Source organism: Bos grunniens, chromosome 18 (assembly GCF_055505025.1).
Source record: "Bos grunniens cultivar Pamir isolate PY7600 chromosome 18, Bosgru_T2T1.0, whole genome shotgun sequence".
Classification (NCBI taxonomy): Eukaryota; Metazoa; Chordata; class Mammalia; order Artiodactyla; family Bovidae; genus Bos; species Bos grunniens.
The window spans coordinates 54,081,907-54,105,170 of record NC_141182.1 but is presented as its reverse complement, the minus strand read 5'-3'; the positions used below and the strand labels follow the sequence as shown (position 1 = coordinate 54,105,170).

The 23,264-nt window shown below is 50.8% G+C and overlaps 1 protein-coding gene across 5 annotated transcripts in view; it reads left to right on the top strand.

The window, feature by feature from the left end:
- PRKD2 (protein kinase D2) overlaps positions 1 to 23,264 on the top strand; it is a 32,732-nt gene continuing 9,468 nt past the window's right edge. The window contains exons 1-15 of one of the 5 annotated variants that reach the window (XM_086353261.1): positions 1 to 107; positions 582 to 992; positions 3,174 to 3,312; positions 7,412 to 7,543; positions 11,028 to 11,182; positions 11,287 to 11,509; positions 13,075 to 13,152; positions 13,230 to 13,383; positions 14,313 to 14,430; positions 14,720 to 14,797; positions 16,291 to 16,549; positions 18,385 to 18,437; positions 18,595 to 18,667; positions 19,339 to 19,445; positions 20,296 to 20,457. In XM_086353261.1, the coding sequence (XP_086209387.1) occupies positions 105 to 107; positions 582 to 992; positions 3,174 to 3,312; positions 7,412 to 7,543; positions 11,028 to 11,182; positions 11,287 to 11,509; positions 13,075 to 13,152; positions 13,230 to 13,383; positions 14,313 to 14,430; positions 14,720 to 14,797; positions 16,291 to 16,549; positions 18,385 to 18,437; positions 18,595 to 18,667; positions 19,339 to 19,445; positions 20,296 to 20,457 (2,145 nt within the window). In that variant the 5' untranslated portion in view covers positions 1 to 104. Of the gene's footprint in view, positions 285 to 581; positions 993 to 2,602; positions 2,783 to 3,173; positions 3,313 to 7,411; positions 7,544 to 11,027; positions 11,183 to 11,286; positions 11,510 to 13,074; positions 13,153 to 13,229; positions 13,384 to 14,312; positions 14,431 to 14,719; positions 14,798 to 16,290; positions 16,550 to 18,384; positions 18,438 to 18,594; positions 18,668 to 19,338; positions 19,446 to 20,295; positions 20,458 to 23,264 lie in introns of those variants that run through there. The other 4 variants (XM_086353265.1, XM_086353263.1, XM_086353264.1 and 1 more) reach the window with 4 other exon arrangements.

Here is a 23,264-nt window from a genome sequence, read left to right as displayed (position 1 = left end):
GGGCCGCCGCCGCGGAGTTAAACTTCGGAGGGGGAAAAAGAGCCACCGGCTCCCTGCGCTGGGCGACTTTCCCATCCCTCCCACCCCCCGCCACCCCACTGCCGATGGTAACACCGCCTTCCCCGCGGGCCCCGACCGAATTTTTCTCCAACTTCCGAGACCCGTGAGATTCCCTCCTTAGCACCCCGGCCCTCGGGATCCCTCTGCCCATCCCCGGGCCCGCCATCGGATCCCTGGGATCCATTCGATCCCCGACTCAGAGGCTCCTGCTCTCCACCCCCAAGGTCTGGTGAATCCCTCTGGCCCCCTTCTTAAATGGATCATCTTTCTAGAGCCACTGACTTCTCGACTCCACCTGCTCCCTTTCCAATCCCTTCTCTCTCCACGGATCCTTTGGATCCTGGGCTCTTTTGATCGCTGTGACCCGGACCTACTAGATTTCTTCTTTGATTTCTTAGTATCTCCCAATCGCTGGCCCCTCTCCCCAAAAGCACTAGATTTCTCCTTTCTGATCATCTGTGTTCCTTTAATTCCCCGGGTGGGTGTCTGATCCACTGGATTCCTTTTCTCTAACTTCCCAGGGTCCCACCATCCTCGAGTTCCCTCAACCTGCCAGGCACGGCTCTCTTCTTGGATTCCCGGGATCCCCGCTTATAAGATCCCTGGGATACAGTGACCCAAGCCTCCCTGCTCAGGCTTCTCCAACCCGATCCCGGGGTGGGTGCCGGGCGGCGGACCCCGGGCCTCGCCCTATGGCCGCCGCCCCCTCGCATCCCGCCGGGCTCCCGGGCTCTCCCGGGCCGGGGTCACCTTCGCCCTCCGGCGGCTTGGAACTGCAGTCGCCGCCACCGCTGCTGCCCCAGGTCCCGGCCCCGGGCTCGGGGGTCTCCTTCCACATCCAGATCGGGCTGACCCGCGAGTTCGTGCTGTTGCCCGCCGCCTCTGAGCTGGCCCACGTGAAGCAGCTGGCTTGCTCCATCGTTGACCAGAAGGTGAGCACACAGGTTTCCCACCCCCGCCCCAGCTTTAGGAGAGGTCTGGGGGGTGGGGGGGCGCTGGCAGAGATGGCTTCGAGCCCAGTATAAGGAAGGGGGAGAGAAGTGGGCTAAGCCTTGGGCTGCTGAGGGGTGGGGGTGCAGCATTGGCCCCCCAGTTGCCTCCTCACCCCACTACCCCTTTGAGAGAGGCCTGGTCCGGGGTGGGGTGCCCCAGAGGCCTCCCCGAATTGCATGTCCCTGCATGTTGTTGTTTGCTGCAGACAGCAGGGAGGAAGGGAGGGGCCAGCCAGGTGTAGGCGCCCAGAAGGAGCAGGCGGGAGCCCCAGATGTGGGAGACCTCTCTGCCTGGGCTCACCCCAGCCTCCCTCCGACTTGGTGGAAACAGTAGAAATTGAAGCCGGGCCGGCCTGGGCGATCGGGTGACATGTGTGGGTGTGGGTGTGAGTGCGCACCCTGGACTAACTGCCAGGGGCAAGTGAGGTCTCAGGGACCAATTTCTGCCCTCCCCCAGGACAGAGGTGTGTGTGGAGGGGCAGGCGCGCCTCTTCAAAATCCCCAGAGGTTCTGAGGTCTCTGTCCCCGCTCCTGATCGGTGTCCCCACCCTTCAGCTCTGAGGCTGGCCTGTCAACACGAGCCTTCCCCACTCCACCCCACTCTTTGCTTTGGACATCACGGTCACTGGGGTTGAGGCCTGGAGAATCTCGTCAAGGGGAAAAGCGGGTGGGACACAGTGTTTGAATTCTAGAACACTAAAAGTTAGAATAGTGGGCTACTCTACTGTTGGAATTTTTGACTTTAAAAATGTTAGAATTCTACATTGTTGGAATATGCAACTGCTAGGTAACTGACTCCTCTGGTATTGAAGTGTTCAAACATTAGACCCTGAGGTGGTTGAAATACTAAAACATTAAAATGTTGGAATATTCTATTCCCGTGTTGTTAGAATCCTAGAGCATTAAAATGTTAGAATTTTGGTACGCTGGGTTGTCGAAAACTTTCAGGCTAAGATATTCAAATATTAGAATCCTAGTTTGGCAGATCCCTACAACATTAAAATATTAGACTACTGCTAATCTAGGTAGTTAAGTCTAAACGTTATAATAATTTGTTGGAATCTAGAAATGAATCCTATCATAGGAGCATGCTGGAATCCCCAAATATTCAAATTCTAGAATCTTCTTAGACTCCTGGGAATGGATTCTCTGGGCTTCAGCGAAAACATGAGGAGCCTGGCCAACTCTCCCATTTTACAGACAAGGAAACTTAGAGAAAGACCTCCGGGGCAGTCAGGACTCAAGTCCTGGCACCTGGAGACCCTCTCCCAGCAGCAAGAACAGATGAGTTTCCTTTGCCACCAACCCCCCTTCCCCTTAACCAGCTCCCACACCCAACTCAGCCTGCTCCTTAGGGAAACAGGCTGGGGAGAGAGCAGTTGTTCCCTGGGTAAGATTCTTTATCTGCTCAAGTCCTCAGCCTACCCCCTCAGGCCTCACCCCAGTTTTCTCTTCTGCCCCGCTGTCCAGGTGTAGTAGGGCCCCTTTCCTTCCTTCCAGCGGCTCCACCTGGGTGGTTTCACTTTCTGTTCTACAGGTTTCATTTCCTGCCCCTCCTCTCCCTAAGCTGGGGACCGGGGCACCTGGGTCCTTGGGGCTTTGGGTAGGGGCACCCTGCCTATCTCCCAACTCCTTGGAGCCCTAGACTTTCTGCACCCCCCCTCCCCAACCAGGAGTCTTAAATCTCCTCCTTCCAGATTGCCCAGCCCCAGTGCTGGGCGTGGAGCCAGGTAACAGGGACAATAGATTCAGGAAGGAAACTGGGGGTTGGGGGACAAGGAGGGGGGAGGCGGGGGGCTGCGGGAGCAGGAGGTGGTGTGGAGATAAGGGAAGGGGTGCTCACTCAGCCCTGCCCCTCTCACTTCCAGAAGATTCTAGGTCCCCAAGATCCCAGAGCCAGTCTCCCTCCCCAACTCTGGCAGGCGGCTCTCGCCCAGCACACCTGGGTCTCTGGCACCCTGCCCGGCTCGGCTAGAGCTGGGTTTGGGAGGGTATAGACAGGAAGCAAGGGGCTGCGGGGTCTCTTGAGTTTCCGGGGGAAACAGCCCGCCCTGCCCTGGGAAGGTTCCAGACCGCTGCTCTGAGCTTTTCCGTCACCACGTCCCTCTCCCGCCCCCTCAGTTCCCCGAATGTGGCTTCTACGGCCTTTACGACAAGATCCTGCTCTTCAAACATGACCCCACGTCGGCCAACCTCCTGCAGTTGGTGCGCTCCGCCGGAGACATCCAGGAGGGCGACCTGGTGGAGGTGGTATTGTCGGGTGAGAGGCCGAGGCCCGCCTAGGGGCGGAGCCTCGAGCGGGGGGGCGGGACATCGGTAGGAGGCGGGGCGGGGTAGGCCCAGAAACTTAGTTCTTCAAGTTAGGGACCCGCGGTTCTAAGCGCTGGCTGCAAATTAGGAGCCCCGCGGGAGCTCCTAAAAACTCCCGCTTCCCGGAATAGGTAGATGTGGTCCCTGCACACCGTGGAATTCGCCCCGCACTGAACGTAAATGAGCCAGAGCAACCCGGATGGATCTCACACATCTTGCTTAAGGGACAGAAGCTAAGCTAGGCATTGAATCATGCCACTTACGAAGCACAAAGACATTTACGCTATTTTGGCAGAAGCCAGGAGAGTGGGTGCCTCTGAGGAAGCTGCGGTGGGCGGGTCACAGTGGTTGAAACTTCCATTTATCCATCAGGATGCTGGTGACACGGCGTGAACAGCTTGACGGTTCATCGAGCTATGCGTTTCTGATTTGGCCCTTTCTAGACCTATGCGTCACCTTGATATAAAGTTCAAAATGTTTTGCTGTCTGTCTCCTCTCGATGACATGCTTAATTCAATCAGATTCTGCAGCAGGAGATGAAACCCGGGCACCTGGATTTTCAGCCAGAATCTAGCCCACCCACTGGCCCTTCCCATTTGATAGATGCGCAAGCTCTCAGCACTTAGAGGAATCTTTAGCCCTTGGTTCTTTCAGAAAGGCTGAGGTGGGTGGGAAGCACCTTCCTTACTCTGGTTGTGTGCCCCCCCGCCCTGCCCACCCCCATCCCCATCCCCACCCCCACCCTGAGTGCTGCAATGCTTAGTAAAATTTGCTGGATGGATGGATGACAATTAGAAGTTTGGATTTACCTCCATCCTAGAGTCTCACAACCCTTGGATGTTTATCTTCATCCTGGTTCTCCCCTCAAACCCTAGTCTTCTTTATGTAGCTATCTTCCTGATGCTTTCACCGGGTGCCTCCAGGCATCTCAGATATAGCCTGTCCAAGACAGAAATCTTGATTTTGCCTTCTTTTTTGTTGTTGCACCGCTGGGCATATGGGATCTTAGTTCCCCCACCAAGGATTGGACCCATGCCCTCTGCAGTGGAAGTGCAGTGTCTTAACCACTGGACCACCAGGAAAGTCCCCTGCCCTTCTAACTCTTCTCTTCCCACAATCTCCTCCAGCTTGGTGAAGGGTATCACACAGGTGCTCATGCCCCAACTTTGAGTCATCCCTGACTCTTCTTTTTCCCGTATCCCTTTACTTGGTCCATCATCAGACCTACTGATCTCACCCTTAATTTACATCCTGAAGCTACTTCTTAGTCTCTCCATGGATCCAAGCCACCATCACTTCCTGCCTAGATTACTGCAGTAACACCTAAGTCAACCCATGACATTCCACTGTTCAGAATCCTCCCATGGCCCCCCAGTACCCTTGGAAGAAAAAATGCAAACTCCTCCTCAATGTGGTCTCAAGGCTGTGCATGACCTGGCCCCTGCCAATTCCCTGAATTCATCTCTTAACACTGTCCTTCTTACTTTCTTTGTTCCAACCATCTTGTCTGCCTTCTGTCCCTTGAAGAAGCTAAGCTCCCTCCCACCTCAGGGCCTTTGCACTTGCTGTTTTGTTTTTGGTTTTGGCTTTTGGCGGTTTTTTTTTTTTTTTTTTAACATTTCTTTACTTATTTTGCTACGCCAAGTCTTTTTTTCGGCTTGTGGGATCTAGTTCCCTGTCCAGGGATCAAACCTGGGCCTCCTGCATTGGGAATGCAGAATCTTAGTCACTGAATCACCAGGAAGTCCCTATTCTTCTTCTTCTTCTTTTTTTTTTTTTAGTGTTTCTCGTCTCTTTCTTGAAAAGAATGTCAGCTCTCTGAGAGTGGGGCGAAAAATCTCTCTTGTTCAGAGCTTTATCCTGAGTGTGTAAACAGTGCTTGGCACATAGACACAGTCCCCTTTCCATTGCATAATATAAGAAAAGTAACTTAATGATAGACAAAAAATTGGGGTGGGGGTAGGGAGCCCAATAAGATTTAGTCCAAAAACAAAACTTTTAAAATAATAGCTAACATATTATTGAGCATTTTCTCTGTGTCAGGTACTGTTTTAAGAGTTTTCCAGGACTTCCCTGTCAGTCCAGTTATTAGGACTCCAAGCTCACTGCCAAGGGCCCAGGTTTAATCCCTGGTCTGGGAACTAAAATCCCATCAGCAATATGGTAAGACGCAAAACAAAACAAACAAACAAAAAAAAAACAAAAAAGTAGAGCTTTCCATATATTCTTTTAATCCATAAAAAAGAACTGTAAGCAGATACTATTAAGATACTGGGCACGGAGATGTCCCTGGTAGTCCAGTGGCTAAGACTGTGCTCGCAATGCAGGGGGCCCAGGTTCGATCTCTGGTTGGGAAACTAGATCGCACATCCCACAGCTAAGATCCAGTGCAGCCAAATAAAGTACTTAAAAGAAAGAAAAAGGATACTGGGCCTGTTCTTTGCTAGATTCCTGCATGGCCCAGACTCTTACCTTTTTCAGGCCTGTATCCTCATGTCATCTCCTCAAGAAAGCCTTCCCTGAGTACCTATTTTATTTTGGCCGTGTAGCACAGCTTTCAAGGATCTTAGTTCCCCCACCAGGGATTGATCCCCAGCCCCAGGCAGTGAAAGCACCAAGTCCTAACCACTGGACCGCCAGGGACTTCCCCTGGCCACCTATTTAAAATGGTACCTCTTGCATCTTCCCTATCTAACCTCTTTGCTTAATTTTTCTCCCAAGCATTTACTGACTTCTCACTTAGTGTATATTTTATTGCTTAAAAATTTCAGAAGCAGTATGTACAGTGGCTCAGGAAGATCCCCTGGAGAAGGGAATGGCAACCCACTTTAGTATTCTTGCCTGGAGAATCCCACAGACAGAGGGTCCTGGCGGGCTATGGTCCATGGGCTCGCAAAGAGTCAGACACGACTAGCAACTAACACTCTCATGTACAGGGTTAAAAGCATGAACTCTAGAGCCACCCTGGCCTGGATTTGAATTTGAGTTCTGCACCTTGCTAACTGTCTGACCTTGGGCAGATTGCTTCACCTACCGTGCTGTAGTCTTTTTTTCATCTAGAAAATAGGGATAATCATGTCCCTCAGTGGGCTCTTGAGAAGGCTAAATTTGTTAATATTATAAAGTACTCAGCACAGTGTGGCTTGGTGGCTCAGTGGTAGAGAACCCACCTGCCAATTCAGGAGACACAGGTGTGATCCCTAGATCAGAAAGATCCCTCTGGAGAAGGAAATGGCAGCCCACTCTAGTATTCTTGCCTGGGAAATCCCGTGGTGGGCTACAGACTCCACAAAAGACTCGAACACAACTTAGCAACTAACAGCAGTAACAACTCAGCATAGCGCCTGGCACAGAGTAACTGCTAGATTGAGAGGCTGTTAAATGAGAGTATTTCTCTTACTTGTTTGTCAGTCTCCCTTACTAGAGGCCAGGCAGAGATTTTGTCTGTGTTGTTCTGTGTAGTGTCCCCAGCCCCTGGAACAATATCCAGTAATTATCTGTTGAATTTCCATTTTACGGATGAGAAAAGTGAGAAACATAGGTATTTTCTTTTGTTTTGTCTTTCTCTTTCTCTCTCTCTTTTTTTTTTACACTTCCCAGATCAAGTAGATCATAAATTCTGAAGGTGGGACCCAAACATTTGTATTTTTTTTAAACATTTCTAAATTGTGATGAAATATACATAACATAAAACTGCCATCTTAACCGTTTTAAAAGTCCAGTGTTTAGCAGTGTTAATCACATTCACATTGTTAGGCAATCAACCTAACAACCTCCAAAACTGCTTTCATATTGCAAAACTGGAACTCTGTACCCATTAAACAACTCCCCATTCCCCCTCCCCTCAGCTCCTGGCATAGGTACATAGGTGTTCTGGCCAGTGGTGGAGCTGGGATTTGAACCCAGGTCGAATGTAGGATGCGAGTAAATGATTGAAGGAGAGATCAAACCTTGCAGCCGGGAGGACTGTGAGAAACCTGGGAACGCGGAGGCTGAAATGGCCACCGCTGGTCGCGGCTCAACCATGCGTCCCTCCCTGCTGCCTGCAGCTTCGGCCACCTTCGAGGACTTCCAGATCCGCCCGCATGCCCTCACCGTGCATTCGTACCGAGCGCCTGCCTTCTGCGACCATTGCGGGGAAATGCTCTTCGGCCTAGTTCGCCAGGGCCTCAAGTGCGATGGTGAGAGACCGAGGGGGCTGGAGGCGGGGCCAAGAGGAAGGGCGTGAGCGTGAGGGCGGGGCCGAGGTGGAGCTCAGGACCTGGAGGTGGGGCCTAAGAGGAGGGGGCTCGGAAGGCGAGGTGAGCGCCCAGAGGCAGGGCTTGGGGGAGGAACTGGAGGTGGGGCAGGAGGCGGGGCCTGGGTGGGGGCGGGATCTGGGTGGGAGTCGGTTTGGGGGTGGGGGGTGGGGACTGGGAGGTGGAGCTCCGAGGGAGACGTTAAGAGACAGAGGCTTTGGGGTAGAGAAGGGGTGATGGAGAAGAGAGCGGAACCCATACCAGTCAGGCACCAACGGGAGAAACAGCCTGTACGGAGCACATATTAAGGGATATTTGGGGAAGGAATTGGATTCCAGGATTGTGGCCACTGGCAACTCTGAAATCCACGGTGTGGGTCGTCAGGAAGGGCAGGCTGGAACTCAGGCAAGAGTTGCTCTTTAAACCTTTCAACTGACTCAAACAGGCCCACCCAGATTAACTAGGATGATTTCCCTTTGTGGACTTGAATCACATCGCCAAATACCTTCGCAGTAACACGCAGATTAATAACTGGGGATGTGACACATAGAGCTGACCATCAGCGTCCACCCCTTGGCAACTTGGCACTTCCTTCTCCTAGGGCTGTCCTAACAAAAGATCATGGGCTGGGTGGTGTAAACAATGGAAATTTATATTCTCTTGGTTCTGGAGGCTGTAAAGTCCAAGATCTGGGTTCTGACAAGATATGGTTCCTGGTGAGGGTCGACTTCCTAGCTTGCCGATGGCCACCATCTCATTGTGTGCTCACACAGCACGTGGGGAGAGGGAGATTTTTCATGTCTCTTCTTTTTATAAGGATCCCAGTCCCCCTGATCAGGGCCCCATCCTTAGGGCCTCACTTAAACTTAATTCCTTCCTTAAAGGCCCCATCTCCAAATACAGTCACATTGACGATTAGGGCTTCAATAGATGAATCTGGAGGAGAACACAAGCATTCAGTCCATAACAAGCACCTTTAACTCATCTCCTTAGGTCATACTTAAAAAAAAAAAAGGAACACAATGTGTTCCTTTGAGACAAATTGTCTTAAGGTTAAGCCCAAGAGTTGGGATCCACAGGTTCACTGTTTCTGTCTTTGATGCTTCTGATCGGGAACGTTGAGATCATGCCTACCCTGAAGATGAGGGCTGCCTGTGTGTATGCATGCTAAGGTCGCTTCAGTCATGTCCGACTCTGCAACCTCATGGACCGTAGCCCGCCAGGCTCCTCTATCCATGGGTTCTCCAGGCAAGAGTACTGGAGTGGGTTGCCATGGCCTCCTCCAGGAGATCTTCTCAACTCAGGAATCAAACCCATGTCTCCTGCGGCTCCTGCATTGCAGGCAGATTGTTTACCACTAAGCCACCAGGGAAGCCCAGGCTACAGTCTATGGGGTCGCAAAGAGTCGCACATGACTGAAGCTACTGAGCAGCAACAACAGCCCTAAATATGCTTGTGGAGGACTTCCCTGGTGGGCCAGTTGGTAAGACTCCACTTTTCCACTGCAGGGGACACAGATTCAATCCCTGGTCGGGGAAGTAAGATCCTGCATGCCACATGGCCAAAAAACAACAACAAAAAAAAACAAAGCATAATTAAATACACTTGTGGCATTATTTAAGGGCTCTAGAGATAATAGCTGTATTAGGCCTGCAAAAACCAATTTAGTGCATCCAAAGCTGCTATCAATATTGCCATCGTTCACACATCATATCCAACTCTTGATGTCTTGGTTTGCATAACCTTCATCACGGTGTATCCCTGGTGTCATTAAGTTCTAATGGCCATTCTCCGAGTGGACTTCATCGGCTTGGCATCACAGATGATGGTCCAAGTACACTTGGTTCCAAAAGAGGCCCAAATGCCTGTCCTTAAGGCCAGTGATAACCTTCCTACAGGAGATTGACTCCACTTTGGTATTCATGCTAGGAGTCAAAGATGAGATTCTGAAATTCGGTGAAGCATGTAAATGATTAAAGACAAACTGAGACATGGTTCCTGTGTGCGATTTGCCCCCCTGGAACTCCTAGCAGTGCCAGCAACGGTCCTGAGGCTTGCCTCTGCAGTTGTGACATTCGAGACTGCCTAGGAGGAATTACTGAATAGGAAAGTCTGCAACAGGCAGGCTGCCGGAAGACAGGTTTCATGAGGTATTTCAAAAGAAGTTTCCAAAGGATGGAGGAACGCTTTTTTTTTTTTTTTAGTATTTCTTTATTTGTTTGGCTGTGCTGGGTTTTAGTTGCAGCATTCCAACTGTTAGTTGGAGCATGTGGCATCTATTTCCCTGACCAGGAATCGAACCCAGGCCCCTTGCATTGGAAAGCATGGAGTCTTAGGCAAGGGAGTCCCTGAAGGAAGATTCTTTGCTCCAGAGGGCAGTCCTGGAGTCATCTGGAATTATCAGAGATGTATGGAGAAGTGTTCAGGAAGTCCAGTAGGAAATGACAAGCTGAGCCTGACTCTATCATGGTCAAGGATTAAAAATAGAAAAGAAAGAACAAAGTCACACTTCCACCTGATATGATACAACCATCCGGAGTGGGACTGAAAACGGGCTCTTTCTCCAGAAGGCAATGTCCTCGTGTGATAGTCCCTCTTCTCCTTTGATATCCTGTAAGTTAGATGTCAGGACTCTCCAGGTGGCTCAGTGTCAAAGAATCAGCCTGCCAATGAAGGAGACGTGGGTTCAATCCCTGAGTCGGGTAGAGCCCCTGGAGAAGGAAATGACAACCCACTCCAGTATTCTTGCCTGTAGAATCCCATGGACAGAGGAGCCCCGAGGTGCTACAGTCCATGGGGTGGCAAAAGAGACACGACTTAGCAACTGAACGACAACAACTTACATATCATGATATAAAGCTAGTTATTATTAATATGTTATAGGATAACGGGGTAGAAGAGGGAAGAAGAAAATATTTGGTATCCGCATGTATTCATAACAAAGTAAGGAAGAAATAGTCATAACTGTGAAGTCCTCGGGGGTGCAACTAGTCACGTGGCTTTGGCTTCCTTGTCTTCCTTCTCCACTGCCTGGTCCATATTTCCCTCGCCCTCAGCCAACACCTCACCTGCCCAGGGTGGTGGCCCAAACCTTTCTTTCTTTCTTTCTTTTCCGGCTGCCCTACGCATCTTGGAGCTTATTTTCCCAACCAGGGATTGCACCGCATCCTCAACAGCGAAAGCGCAGAGTCCTAACCAACAGGACTGCCAGGGAATTCCCCAGACCTTTATTCCTGCAGTCTCTCAGCCCTTAGCAGTTCTGCCTGAATTGGGTTTTGTGGTTTTCCGTTGAAGTTAATTACACTAGGAAGAGGTATCTCGAGGGATCTGCTCTATTCCAGAGCTTCAGAAGAGGAGGAGGAGGGGGTGAGTGGAGCTTTAGAGCCCGGACCCGGTAGAGGCTCTGACCGTCTGGCGCCCCCCACAGGCTGCGGACTGAATTACCACAAGCGCTGCGCCTTCAGCATCCCCAACAACTGCAGCGGGGCGCGAAAGCGACGCCTGTCGTCCACGTCTCTGGCCAGCAGCCACTCGGTGCGCCTGGGCACCTCCGAGTCCCTGCTCAGCATGACTGATGAGCTGGTGAGCGGCTGGGGGAATGGAGAAGATGAGTGGCTGGAGGCTGAGGGGGCTCTGGTGTGGGGGAATCTCACTGGAGTGTCCCTTCCACTCTTGACGTCTGATAGAGCCGTAGTACCACCGAGCTCATCCCTCGCCGCCCTCCCTCGTCCTCCTCTTCATCTTCTGCCTCGTCCTACACCGGTCGCCCCATCGAGCTGGATAAGATGCTGCTGTCCAAGGTCAAGGTGCCACACACCTTCCTCATCCACAGCTACACACGGCCCACCGTCTGTCAGGCTTGCAAGAAACTCCTCAAGGGCCTCTTTCGCCAGGGCCTGCAGTGCAAAGGTCAGCGAGGGCCCCAGGGTGGGGGTGGGGACAGAGTCAGAATCCGCCCCCACCCACACACACACACACACACACACTCTAAGAGACTTAGGATCTCAGCTGGGCTTGTGGCTGGAAACAAGAACCTCTGGCCTGTTCTTTAGAAGCACAGGGTCTCAGAAGGGAGTGCCCTGAATCCTGGTGTTCTAGAACCTTTGGAATTCCGGAATCCTAGAACCTCAGTCCTTAGAAACTTGTAATCCTAGTGCCTGAGAAATCTAGATTCATATGACTCTCAGCATGGAATTCTAAAACTATAGAACTTGAGAATTCTCATATCAGAGAATTATAGAAACATGTTTCAAGACTTCTGGATCATAGGATTCAACAGAATGAATCACAGAACCTTCAGTTCAGTTCAGTCACTCAGTCGTGTCCGACTCTTTGCGACCCCATGAATCGCAGCAGGCCAGGCCTCCCTGTCCATCACCAACTCAGCACAGAACCTTAGACTCAGAAATATTAAAGCTCTCAAATTATAGATTCTCAGGTGTCCATTGTTCGTTTTCATACCTTATTCAAGACTCCCCAGTGTATTTAATTGCATTGAGCAACTACAGCTTCATGCAACAAATTCTGGAAAATTCTCTTTTCATATCTATTCTATGACAAATATTATCTATGTCCTTGTTATGGTTTCTTAGATACACCCATCATTTAAAAGTGGGCATTTAATTTCCAAATACATGGGATTTTTAAAGTTAAAAAAAAAAGATGCTCAGAATGTTACAACTTTAAAACCATAGGAAGCAAGAATGATAGTGAAGTGAATCGCTCAGTTGTGTCCAACTCTTTGCGACCCCATGGACTATAGCCTACCAGGCTCCTCTGTCTATGGGATTTTCCAGGGAATAGTCCTGGAGTGGATTGCCATTTCCTTCTCCAAGGGATCTTCCCAATCCAGGGATTGAACCCGGGTCTCCTGCATTGTAGACAGACGCTTTACCATAGAAACCTAGAAACAACACTTTTGAGTCTGAGAAGTCTAGAACCATATAGCCTCGGAGGCATCCTAGAAATCTAGGATCCCAGAACTTTGAATGATCAAATTCTGGAATACCAGAAGTCTAGATCCATAAAAAGTTAGAGCCATCCAATTCTAGGATTCATCAGAACAAGCAAATTCTAGAATCTTAGATGTTTGGCGCTAAAGAACCATAGAAACAAGTTCTAGGTTAATGGGTGTACAGAATCCTAAGAATTTTGACACTCTCAGATTCTAGAGGCTTAGAAGTCTAGAATCATAGAAGTGTAGAGTCACTAAATTTAGACTCTTTGAGTCCTAGGACTGTCAAGCCATGAACACTTCATCTGGCCCTCTTCCATTTAATCGAGCCACTCCATAGTTGAGGACTTTGACTCAAAGGCAGGATGACCAGAGTAGGACCAGTTAGCTTTCCTGCCCCACAAAGCAAGAACAGACTCTTTTGAGACTAGGGGCTAGGGGGTCAAGGGTTAACCCTTAGAGGTGACCTCTCTTCTCCCCCTCCCACTCATCTCCACATTCCTTGTCCTCCTACCACCAGATTGCAAGTTCAACTGTCACAAACGCTGCGCCACCCGCGTCCCTAATGACTGTCTGGGGGAGGCACTCATCAATGGAGGTAAGAAGCTAGGGGTGCTGAGTGGGAAAGGGCGACAGGACTGGGTGGAGGTCCCTCTGATTTCCCTGTCCCCCCAGATGTGCCCATGGAGGAGGCCACTGATTTCAGCGAGGCTGACAAGAGCTCCCTCACAGATGAGCCAGATGACTCTGGTTTCATCCCCGGCTCCCACTCGGAAAATGCTCTCCATGCCAGCGAGGAGGAAGAAGGCGAGGGGGGCAAATCTGAGAGGTACCCAGGGCCCCATCCAGCGAAGGCCCTTCCGCGTCCCTACTGTGGGTTGACTTCACCCTGTGCTTTTACATTTCCCAGTTTCCTGAGATCTGTTGCAGGAATAGCAAGCAACCTGGTGTGGCTGAAGCAGGGAGAACGAGGGGAAAAGGATAGGAAGTGAAGCCGGCAGGGGATACTCAGATCACAGTGGTCACCCCGAGTTTCCTCCTAGTACTACCGGCCCTGGCCGCCTGGAACCTCAGGATCCCTTTCTCCCAGGTCTTTCCTATCACTAACAGTGATAAGCTCTCAGAGCTGGACCTTGAAGCACTTGAGAAGAGAGGACTATTGGGAGAGGCAGCCTATTTCATAGATGAGGAAATTGAGTCTCAGAGAGGCAAAGAGAAGTGGCCACAGTCAGTGAAGTCCAGTTTCTCACACAGGGATCAAGAGATCGTTGGCTCTGGAGTTGCACGGCCACTTAATTTTTCTCTGCCTTCATTTCCATACTGTAACAACAGTATGTGCACAGCGGCACAGAGAGGCTGAGCCACTTGCTTGGTGTCACACAACTGGCTCCACAATCAGTGGGTTCAGGACTCATTACCACTTACTGGGGGCCCACGATGTGCCAAACACTCTGCTAAACTGTTAAGAAGGGCTTCACTTCTCACAACACCACCTTTGGTTGGAGAAACTGAGGCACGAAGAGATTAGTACTTGCCAGGCAGCCTGACTTTGGAAACCAGCCTCTTAATGTGGGTCTCTCAAGAGTCGCCTTCCTCATTATGGTAAATCTGGAAACACAGGCAAAAAAGTGGGGCCGAAATCGCCCTAGCTACCCAGAGATTGACTCCCACTTCCCCACCCCTCCCCCTGCTGTAGCCCCAGGCACTATGGTTATTTTCTGCTTGTAACTTTTCACTCCTTCTCTCCCCGACTCTCAGCTCCCTGGGGTACATCCCCCTAATGAGGGTGGTGCAGTCAGTGCGACACACAACGCGGAAATCCAGCACGACGCTTCGAGAGGGCTGGGTGGTTCATTACAGCAACAAGGATACACTGGTGAGTGGGGGCGGGGAGCCAGGTAGGTGGGGCTAGAGTTGGAGGAGGTGGGGTTTGAGGGGGCGGGGCTGGTTGGGGCTTGGAATGGGCGGAGTCATGCTGGAGGCAGAGCTTGAAATGGGTGGCTCTAGGGGGTTGGGGGCGGGGCGAGATTTGGGGGCGGGACTAAGGCAAGGTAAGGGGTGAGGCGGGGCTAGAATTAGGGGCGGGATTTGGCTGGGATTAGAGTCAGAGCTGCAGTAGTATGGGGGGCGGACGACCTCACCCTCTCAAGCACCTCTCCCAACAGAGGAAGCGGCACTATTGGCGCCTGGACTGCAAGTGCATCACGCTCTTCCAGAACAACACGACCAACAGATACTACAAGGTGGGCCTTCTGGCTCCCAAGTCCCCCAGCCCTCTCTTCTTTGTCCGCTGTATTTTTCCTTCCTGTCTCAGTTGCTTCAGCCAAACGCCTGCGAATCACACCCTCTGCCCACCCCCTGCTTGTACGCTCCCGTCCCTTCAGCAAGTGTCGCCTACGTGGACGCCATGCCCTCAGTTTGATTTCGGCTCCATCACTTTTCAGCTGGGGGACCCAGGCAAGTTACCTCACCTCTCTGCCCCCTGCGCCTCTCACCTGTAAAGGGCGTCCAAGAATAGTCCTTGCCTCAGGGCTGTGCCAGAATTCAAAGAGATAATCTATGTGGAGCAATTAGTTTAGGACCAGGCGTATGTTAAGCTCCATTTAACTCCCAGTAATTTTAAGTGTGTTATCATTATTACTTTATAGTTAATTTTTTGAATTCTTTCTTTGTATTTATTCATCAGTGCCTCCCATGCCAGTCCTGGGTTCCAGCACCTCTCCTCCCGGGTCCTTGCTTCTGCCTTCGACCTCACTGTCTTTTTCCACACAACAGTCAGAGGAGTCCATTAAAACCATTACAACCTCCCAGTAGCTCCCACTACCCTTGGAATAAAACCCAGACACCTCACTGTTTACCTGCTCTGGAGCATCCTCCTAACCCGTCCCATGGCTGCTTTCTCCTCATCGTTCCCATCTTCCTCAAGCCATGTTATCTTAAATACCATCCCTGTTGCAACATCTCCATCTCCTGGTTTGTTTGGTTTGGCCAAGCGGCATGTGGGATCATCCCTGACCAGGGATCGAACCTGTGCCGCCTACATTGGGAGCTCGGAGTCCTAACCACTGGACCCCCAGTAAAGTCCTGGCTCCTGGCTTTATTGGTTTCACAAGTCTCTCTCTCTCATTCTTTCCTTCTTTTCTTCCTCCCTTCGTTTGTCTTTCAACACTTTCCAAAGCATATTCTTCCTCTCCATAGACCCTCCACCTTCTCTCCTCCCAGGGCCCCCTCTGCCTCCCTCCTCGTCTCCTCTGTCAGTCCCATCCTCTCTCATTCCCTTCCACACACAGTTAGAGAGAAATGCTCCCTGCCTTGCACTAAACCCTTCCATGGTTCCCCAGGGCCCTGGAGACAAAGCCCAGGCTCCTGCCTGTGGCCCATTAGGCCCTGCAGAGCTGACCCTAGCCTGATCTCCCTTTTTTATGCATCAAACCTGGCATACCTACTTTGTGCCAGGCACCATCCATGTAATGGGGATATGGCATGTCCCTTGAAGACAAACCTTTTCTACCTCAGGACCTTTGCACATGCTTCCCCCCCAACATTCCTCTACCAACTGGCCTCTTCTTACCTTTCTGATCTCTGCTTCAATGTAAATTCCACCAGGAGGCCTTTCCTGACCACTCCATGCAAACCAGGCTCTTCCCCACCAACCCTGGATTCTGTGTGCTCATCTGAGTAAGTAGAGAGCTCCAGGGTCTGCCCAGAGCCCTCACGCATTTTTCTGTCCTGCCAGGAAATTCCACTGTCCGAAATCCTCACCGTGGAGCCAGCCCAGAACTTCAGCCTTGTGCCACCAGGCACCAACCCACACTGCTTCGAGATTGTCACTGCCAATGCCACCTACTTTGTGGGAGAAACCCCTGGTGGGGCCCCAGGAGGGCCCAGTGGGCAGGGGGCCGAGACTGCCCGGGGCTGGGAAACGGCCATCCGTCAGGCCCTGATGCCTGTCATCCTCCAGGACGCACCCAGCGCCCCAGGCCACGCACCCCACAGTAAGGGCCCCACTCCAGATCCCTGTGAAGAGGGGTCTCGGAGGGCTTGGGTAGGGCCCTGGAGAAGGGAAGTGCTAGGGAATGGCAGAGCGGAGAATGTAGCTTCTGGTCTCAGCAGAAATCAGTCTAAATCATTAAGCCCCAGACCTCACATGTAGCCTTGGGCATGTCACTTCCCCTTTCTGAGTCTTGTCCCGGGGCAGGTAATGACTCCTTCACGTTGTGAGTTCAGACCTTTTAATTCATGCTCCTTTGTGCCTGGCCTGTGCCCAGACAGTGCTGTGGGGTCAGCTGTGACCAAAACAGCCCAGGACCCGCTCTTCCGGGACTCACAGTCCCGGAAGGAAGATAGACCTGTCCCCAGACACTGATGACTCACAGTTGGCAGGGCTGGGACAGGGGAGCCAGAGGGCTATGGGAGCTCAGAGTGGGGTGACTAACCCAGGCTGAGTGTCCAGGAGGGCTTCCTGGAGGAGTCAACATCCAGGCTAAGACATGGAAGTCGAGGAGGGGTGAAATGAAGAGAAAGGAAATGGGAAATCGTTTCAGGCAGAGGCAAAGGATGATCAGAGTCCTGGTTTACTATGTTATGGAGCTCATAGTCCAGGGTAACTGACAGATGTTCATCAGATCTTCCTGGGTGAATGACAAGTGGGATGTAGAACGTGTGCTAGAGGAATCCAATGTGGTCCCAGGGTGACATGTGAGCTGAGACTGGGAGACTGGGAGGAGGATTTAACTTGGCAACCCGCTCCAGTGTTCTTGCCTGGAGAATCCCAGGGATGGTGGAGCCTGGTGGGCTGCCGTCTATGGGGTCGCACAGAGTCGGACACGACTGAAGCAACTTAGCAGCAGCAGCAGCAGAGTGAGAGAAAGAGCATTCCTGGCAGAGGGAAGAGCAAGTGCCAAGGACCGGAGATAGGAAAGACTTTGATGTATGGGAGGCCTGGCGAGGAAGCCTGAGTGTCAGGATCGCACAACAGCAAGGGAGAGGATGAAGTCAAAGAGGCAGAGGGACCAGACACTTCCTGTTAGGCTATTTAAGGGACTTGGCCTTCCCCCTCAGGACACTGTGGAGCCATAGCAGAATTTTTTTTAATTAAAAAAATATTTATTTATTTGGCTGTGCCAGGTCTTAGTTGCAGCACACGAGAGCTTTAGTTGGGGCATCGGAACTCGTAGTTGCAGCCTGTGGGATCTAGTTCCCTGACCAGGGATTGAACTCAGCCCCCTGCATTGGGAGTGTGAAGTCTTAGCTACTGGACCACCAGGGAAGTCCCCATGGCAGGGTTTTGAGCAGGGGAAGGACAGAGTTAGGCTTATGCTTTGGCAAGATCCCTCTGGCTTCCCTATGGAGGGGGAATAGGAGAGATGGAGACAGGACAGGGAGACCAGGGAGGAGGCTAAGGGGCAAGGACTGAATATTCCTCAGGGAGGGGACAGATGTTCAAATGGCAGAAGGATCAGGACTTTGGAAATGTCTGGCCCTGGTTGGGTTGGTAGTGGGGCAAATTCAGGGGAAGAAGCCTGAGTCAGTTTCCTACTGAGCCCCAGTTTCCTCCTCAGTAAAATGGGATCATCATGCCTCCCTTGGGGCTGAGATCACAGAATGAAATCCTCGGTGAACTGCTTCATGACAACATATTTTGAGCTCCTCTCATTTCCTCCTCCCACTGGCCCTAGGAGGGAGGTCCTTTTATCATTCTCGTTCTTCGGGATGAGGAAACTGAGGTTCTTAGTGAATGAGTCTAGTCTAACTACTGGCTCCAGAGGGTGGAGTTATGGGTGATCTTGAGCCTGGGGTCTCCTCACGTCCGCCTTCCCCCTCTCCCTAGGACAAGCTTCTCTGAGCATCTCTGTGTCTAACAGCCAGATTCAAGAGAATGTGGTAAGACCCCACCCACACCCGGCAGCCCCAAGGATGTGCCCGCCCCTACGCCCCCCCCCGCCCCCAAACCACCCCCTAGCTCTCCCACCCTCCCAGCTTCCTTGACCACCCCCCATCGCCAGGTGCACCTCTGACTTTCCCTCTCCCCACCCTGCAGGACATCGCCACTGTCTACCAGATCTTCCCAGATGAGGTCCTGGGCTCTGGCCAGTTTGGAGTGGTCTATGGCGGTAAGGATGTTTCAAGAGCCGACCTAGAAAGGCGTCCTGCGGGTTTCTGGGCCCCAGATCGCCCCCCTTTTTTTTTTAAATTATTTATTTATTTAGCTTCTCTGGGTTACGGCACACAGGATCTTTGATCTTCACGGTGGCATGTGGGATCTAGTTCCCTGACCAGGAATTGAACCCGGGCCCCTGCATTGGGAGCTTAGAGTCTTAGCCACTGGACCACCAGGGAAGTCCCCAGACCTCCCCTTCTGATTGGCCACATGCTCACCTCCTTTTCTAGTTGATTAAGAAAGCTGGATCCTGGGGGCAGATGCTTGCAGGCTCACGTTTTCTCACTTGGAAAGGCCAGTGACTTTCTCCCGTTATTAATAGGAAGGTAAACTCTGCCCTGATTGGCCACAGAGCTAGATGCTGGATTCTGATTGGTTACAAATCTAGTTTCTTATGTTATAGCGCCTCAGAGCTCTGACTTTACCTTCCTTCATTCTACCTTTATTCCTAGGGCGCCCCCCCCTACCCTTGACATCGCTCCTGGGGGCCCCTCAGAGCCCCCTTGGTGGCTTTTCATCCACCTCTGCCCAACTGTAGCTGTGTGTCACTAGTGGGGTCTTCCTCTTGCCAGGACTGGAAGGTCCTGCTCCTCTCATCCCCCTCCTCCCCTACCCTTTCCCCAGGGAAGCACCGGAAGACAGGCCGGGATGTGGCAGTAAAGGTCATCGACAAACTGCGTTTCCCCACCAAGCAGGAGAGCCAACTCCGGAACGAAGTGGCCATTCTGCAGGTGACCCCTGGAGTCTGTGGTCCCGCTCTGCCCCCATCCCCACCCTGCAAGGACTTGCCCTTCCCACTTTCTCCAGTCTGTGGGTGGTCAGGGAAGGCTTCCTAGAGGAGGCGGTATGCATGTTGAGACTGAAGGGGTGGTGTACGTATTCTTACAGAAGGACCAGCCTGTGCAAAGCTCCAGAGTTGAGAGGGAACACAAAGTCTTCTAGGAACTTGAAGGGGTTCAAGGTTACTAGATGGTTTATGTGAAGCAAGGTGGTAGGCGGTGAGGCTAGGGAACAGGGTGGGGTCCACCCTATGGGCTTTCTCCTGAGGGTGCTAGGGAGCCATGGAAAGATTCTGAGCAAAGAAGGGGACAGAGTCAGATGTGTGAACTTTAGAAAGATCCCACTGGCTGCTATTGGAGTGGAGGTGGAAGGTTTGTGGGGCTGGTGCCTGGAGCCCTGGGAGGAGGCTGGGTGGGGACCTGTGTGAACAGATGGGGTTCAGCTAGGCAAGGGTTGGGGAAGAGCCAGGAGGGCGGGGATTTAAAAGATACAGATGTACAAAGCTCCTTCCCATATCTTCAGGCTCCCTTCCCTCTTGCTCCCTCAACCCTGGGCCTTCACCACAATTTCATAATGTAAAGATCCTTCTGGACACCTGGTGGTGCGGGAGGGGTGGTCCTCTCTGGGGCTGTGGACACCCTTTCCCCTCCCCCACTGCCACCCCCAGGGGGGAATGGCCCTCCAGGGACATCCTCTTGTTTGTTGTCTGCCCACTCCTGTGGCTTGTCCTCTGGGGTCCCAAGCTCATGGGCGACCTGGGTCCTGACCCCCCTCCTCCCCACCCCACCTCACCCACCCCAGAGCCTGCGGCACCCAGGGATTGTCAATCTGGAATGTATGTTCGAGACCCCGGAGAAGGTGTTCGTGGTGATGGAGAAGCTGCACGGGGACATGCTGGAGATGATCCTCTCCAGCGAAAAGGGCCGGCTGCCTGAGCGCCTCACCAAGTTCCTCATCACCCAGGTGCGCATGCCCCGCCCACCGCCCGCCTCCCCAGCCTGGCTCCTCACCTGTCCTGCAAGACGCACCTGTGCTGTGTGCCCTGAAGGGCAGGCAGACATTGGGTGAGAATCATAATCGCAGATAAGAGAAAATGTAGTAATAGAGTAATAACGATCAGAAAAAGTATTAGAATGATACTTTTAAAATTATAATAGAATATGATAGAACAGTTAGTAGAATAACAGTAATAGAGTAATAACAATAGATACATAATAAGACAAGTTGAAAATAATAGAGCAGTAATAATAATATTATAGAAAATAACTATTATTTTTTATCTTTTATTACTTTATATAATGAGTCAGGCTCACTGGGCCTGACTTCACAAAGAAAAAGGGAAGGAGAGAGAAGCCTTTCTCTGGGGAGCTCATTCATTCATTTATTAAATGGTTCAGCAAACAGTGTCTGGCCCCATGTTGGGCAGTGTGAGGACACAGCGGTGACCTCGATAGCCCTGGGTCTGCACAGTGATCACCCGGAGTGGGCAGGGCTGAGATGGGGGTGCTGATAATGAGAATGATAAACAATGTGGTCACTAACTTTTATTGAGCCCTTACTGGATGCCAACCACTGTTTTAGTTCATGTAATCTTCCTAGCAACCCATGTGGTAGTGGTTATTACTACTCCCATTTTACTGCAGCTCAGAGACTTTAAGTAACTCACCCAGGGTCACACAGCTGGTGGGATTTAAACCTGGAAGCATGCTTTTACCGAGTAAAGTCAAACAGTGTCTTAGTCGCTCAGTCATGTCTGACTCTTTGCAACACTATGAACTGTATGTAGCCCACCAGGCTCCTCTGTCCATGGAATTCTCCAGGCAAGAATACTGGGGTGGGATGCCATTCCCTTCTCCAAAAGTCAAACTAATTTGTGTTATTTGTCTCTGTGTGTGCGTACATACATTTAAATTGATTTCACATCACATATAATACTGTTGTTCTGCTTCTTACTTTCTTCACTGTAATAGTGCTTCTGAAAGACCGTTCTATTTCAGTATGTAGTTAGCAGAACTGTCTCTTTGTCTTAATTGTATCCCATGACAATATCACTAAATTCTCCAGTTCCTGAGCATGTAGTTGGTTTCACTATCCCACTACTGCAAACAACAGCCTGTGAACATTTGTCTACAAACATTGATAGGCTCTGGTGGGAGGATTTCAATAGAACATGTTTCAAATAGTAGACTCCCAAGCCTAAGGAAATGTGCTTAAAATTTTTTTGAAAGGTGTTGCCCAGTTATTCTCTAAAACCTCTTTCAATCTTTGTTCTCACCAACAGAGTTTGAGGGTGTCTATTTTCTCAGTCCTTACTCTGGATAATATATTCACCAGTCCTTTTTTTTTTCCCTCAAGCCACATGGCTTGAGGGATTTTGGTTCCTGACCAGGGGTTGAACGTGGGCCACAGCAGTGAAAGTGCTGAGTCCTAGCCACTGGACTGCCAGGGAATTCCCAATATAATCACTAGGCTTAAAGGTGGAGAAATAATACTTCATATGGCTTCACTTGGTGGTTTAAAAATTACGAGTGAGGTTGAGCATATTTTCACACATTTATTGACCTGTGCTTTATGCACTCTTTGGCCATTTTTTTCAGTTGTATTATTCTTATTGAATTGTAAAGAGTTATTTGTATATGAAGGACCCTGGATCTTTGTTGCTTGTGTTATTCCCATCTTTTATCCCAGTATTTCTTTTCCTCTTCATTTTGTTTGTGGTGTTTACTTTCATTTTGGGGGTTTCACAGCCTTCTTGGAAAGATCTTCCCACCTGGCTGGGCCCACACTTAATTCTGGGACATGTTCTCTGTCGGGTGAAAAGTCTCCTGTGCTGGCTTCCTTTCTCCAGGCCCAGCACCCTTCCTCTCCCAAGCTGTCTGCCTTTGTCAGCCTGGCTTGTGGGGTGGGGATAGAAACTCACTGAGTCAGGCCCATCTCGACTTCAGGTGGGGAGAGGAAACTGCCTGCCTTCAGCAACTGAGGCAGTTTCTCTTTCATTCTGGTCTTTCATCTCTTTCTCTCTTTTTGTCTGTGCTCTTCTCTATCTTTCTCTCTCTCTGCAGATTTCTGCTTTTTGCCTCTTGCCTGCCCCACCCCAAGTCCTGGGCTAAGCCCTGTACCTCATGAACTTATAAACTTCACAACCATCTTTGAGGTAGGTATTACTATAATCTCCATTTTACAGATGAGGAAACTGAGGTTGAGGGGTTTCCTAGGTCTCGCCCAAGGTCATACAGGTACAAGGTCACACTGCCAGGTAGCAGTCTGGCCGAGGTTTGAACCTGGGTCTGTCCAGCTTCCCATCTACCCTCTTTGTTCACCATATTTACTAAGGGTTGGGAAAATCAGTAAACTGAAGCTATGTAGGAGAGGATGTCCATATATAGCTTTGGACCTCCAGTCTCTCTGTCTGTGGAGTGAGGAACTTGGACCTCAGCAGTAGCTTCCATATAGCATTTCCATACTCCAAAATCATCCAGTGAAAACAAGGAAAAAGCCCAAATATTTCAGTTCTAAGATATAAATTACAGCTTCATGCTTATGTCACACTTTTGACAATTTGACATTTTGTTTGAGTTGTGTAGAATCAAGGAAAATCGTGGCTTCCATAGATAAGTAGTTACAAATGGTAACGTTTTTATGTGGTTTTTTTTGGCATTTATTTATTTTTGGCTGTGCTGGATCTTCATTGCAGCCTGGCTTTTCTCTAGTTGTGGCGAGTGTGGGCTTCTCATTGCAGTGGCTTCTCTTCTTGTGGAGCGCAGGCTCTT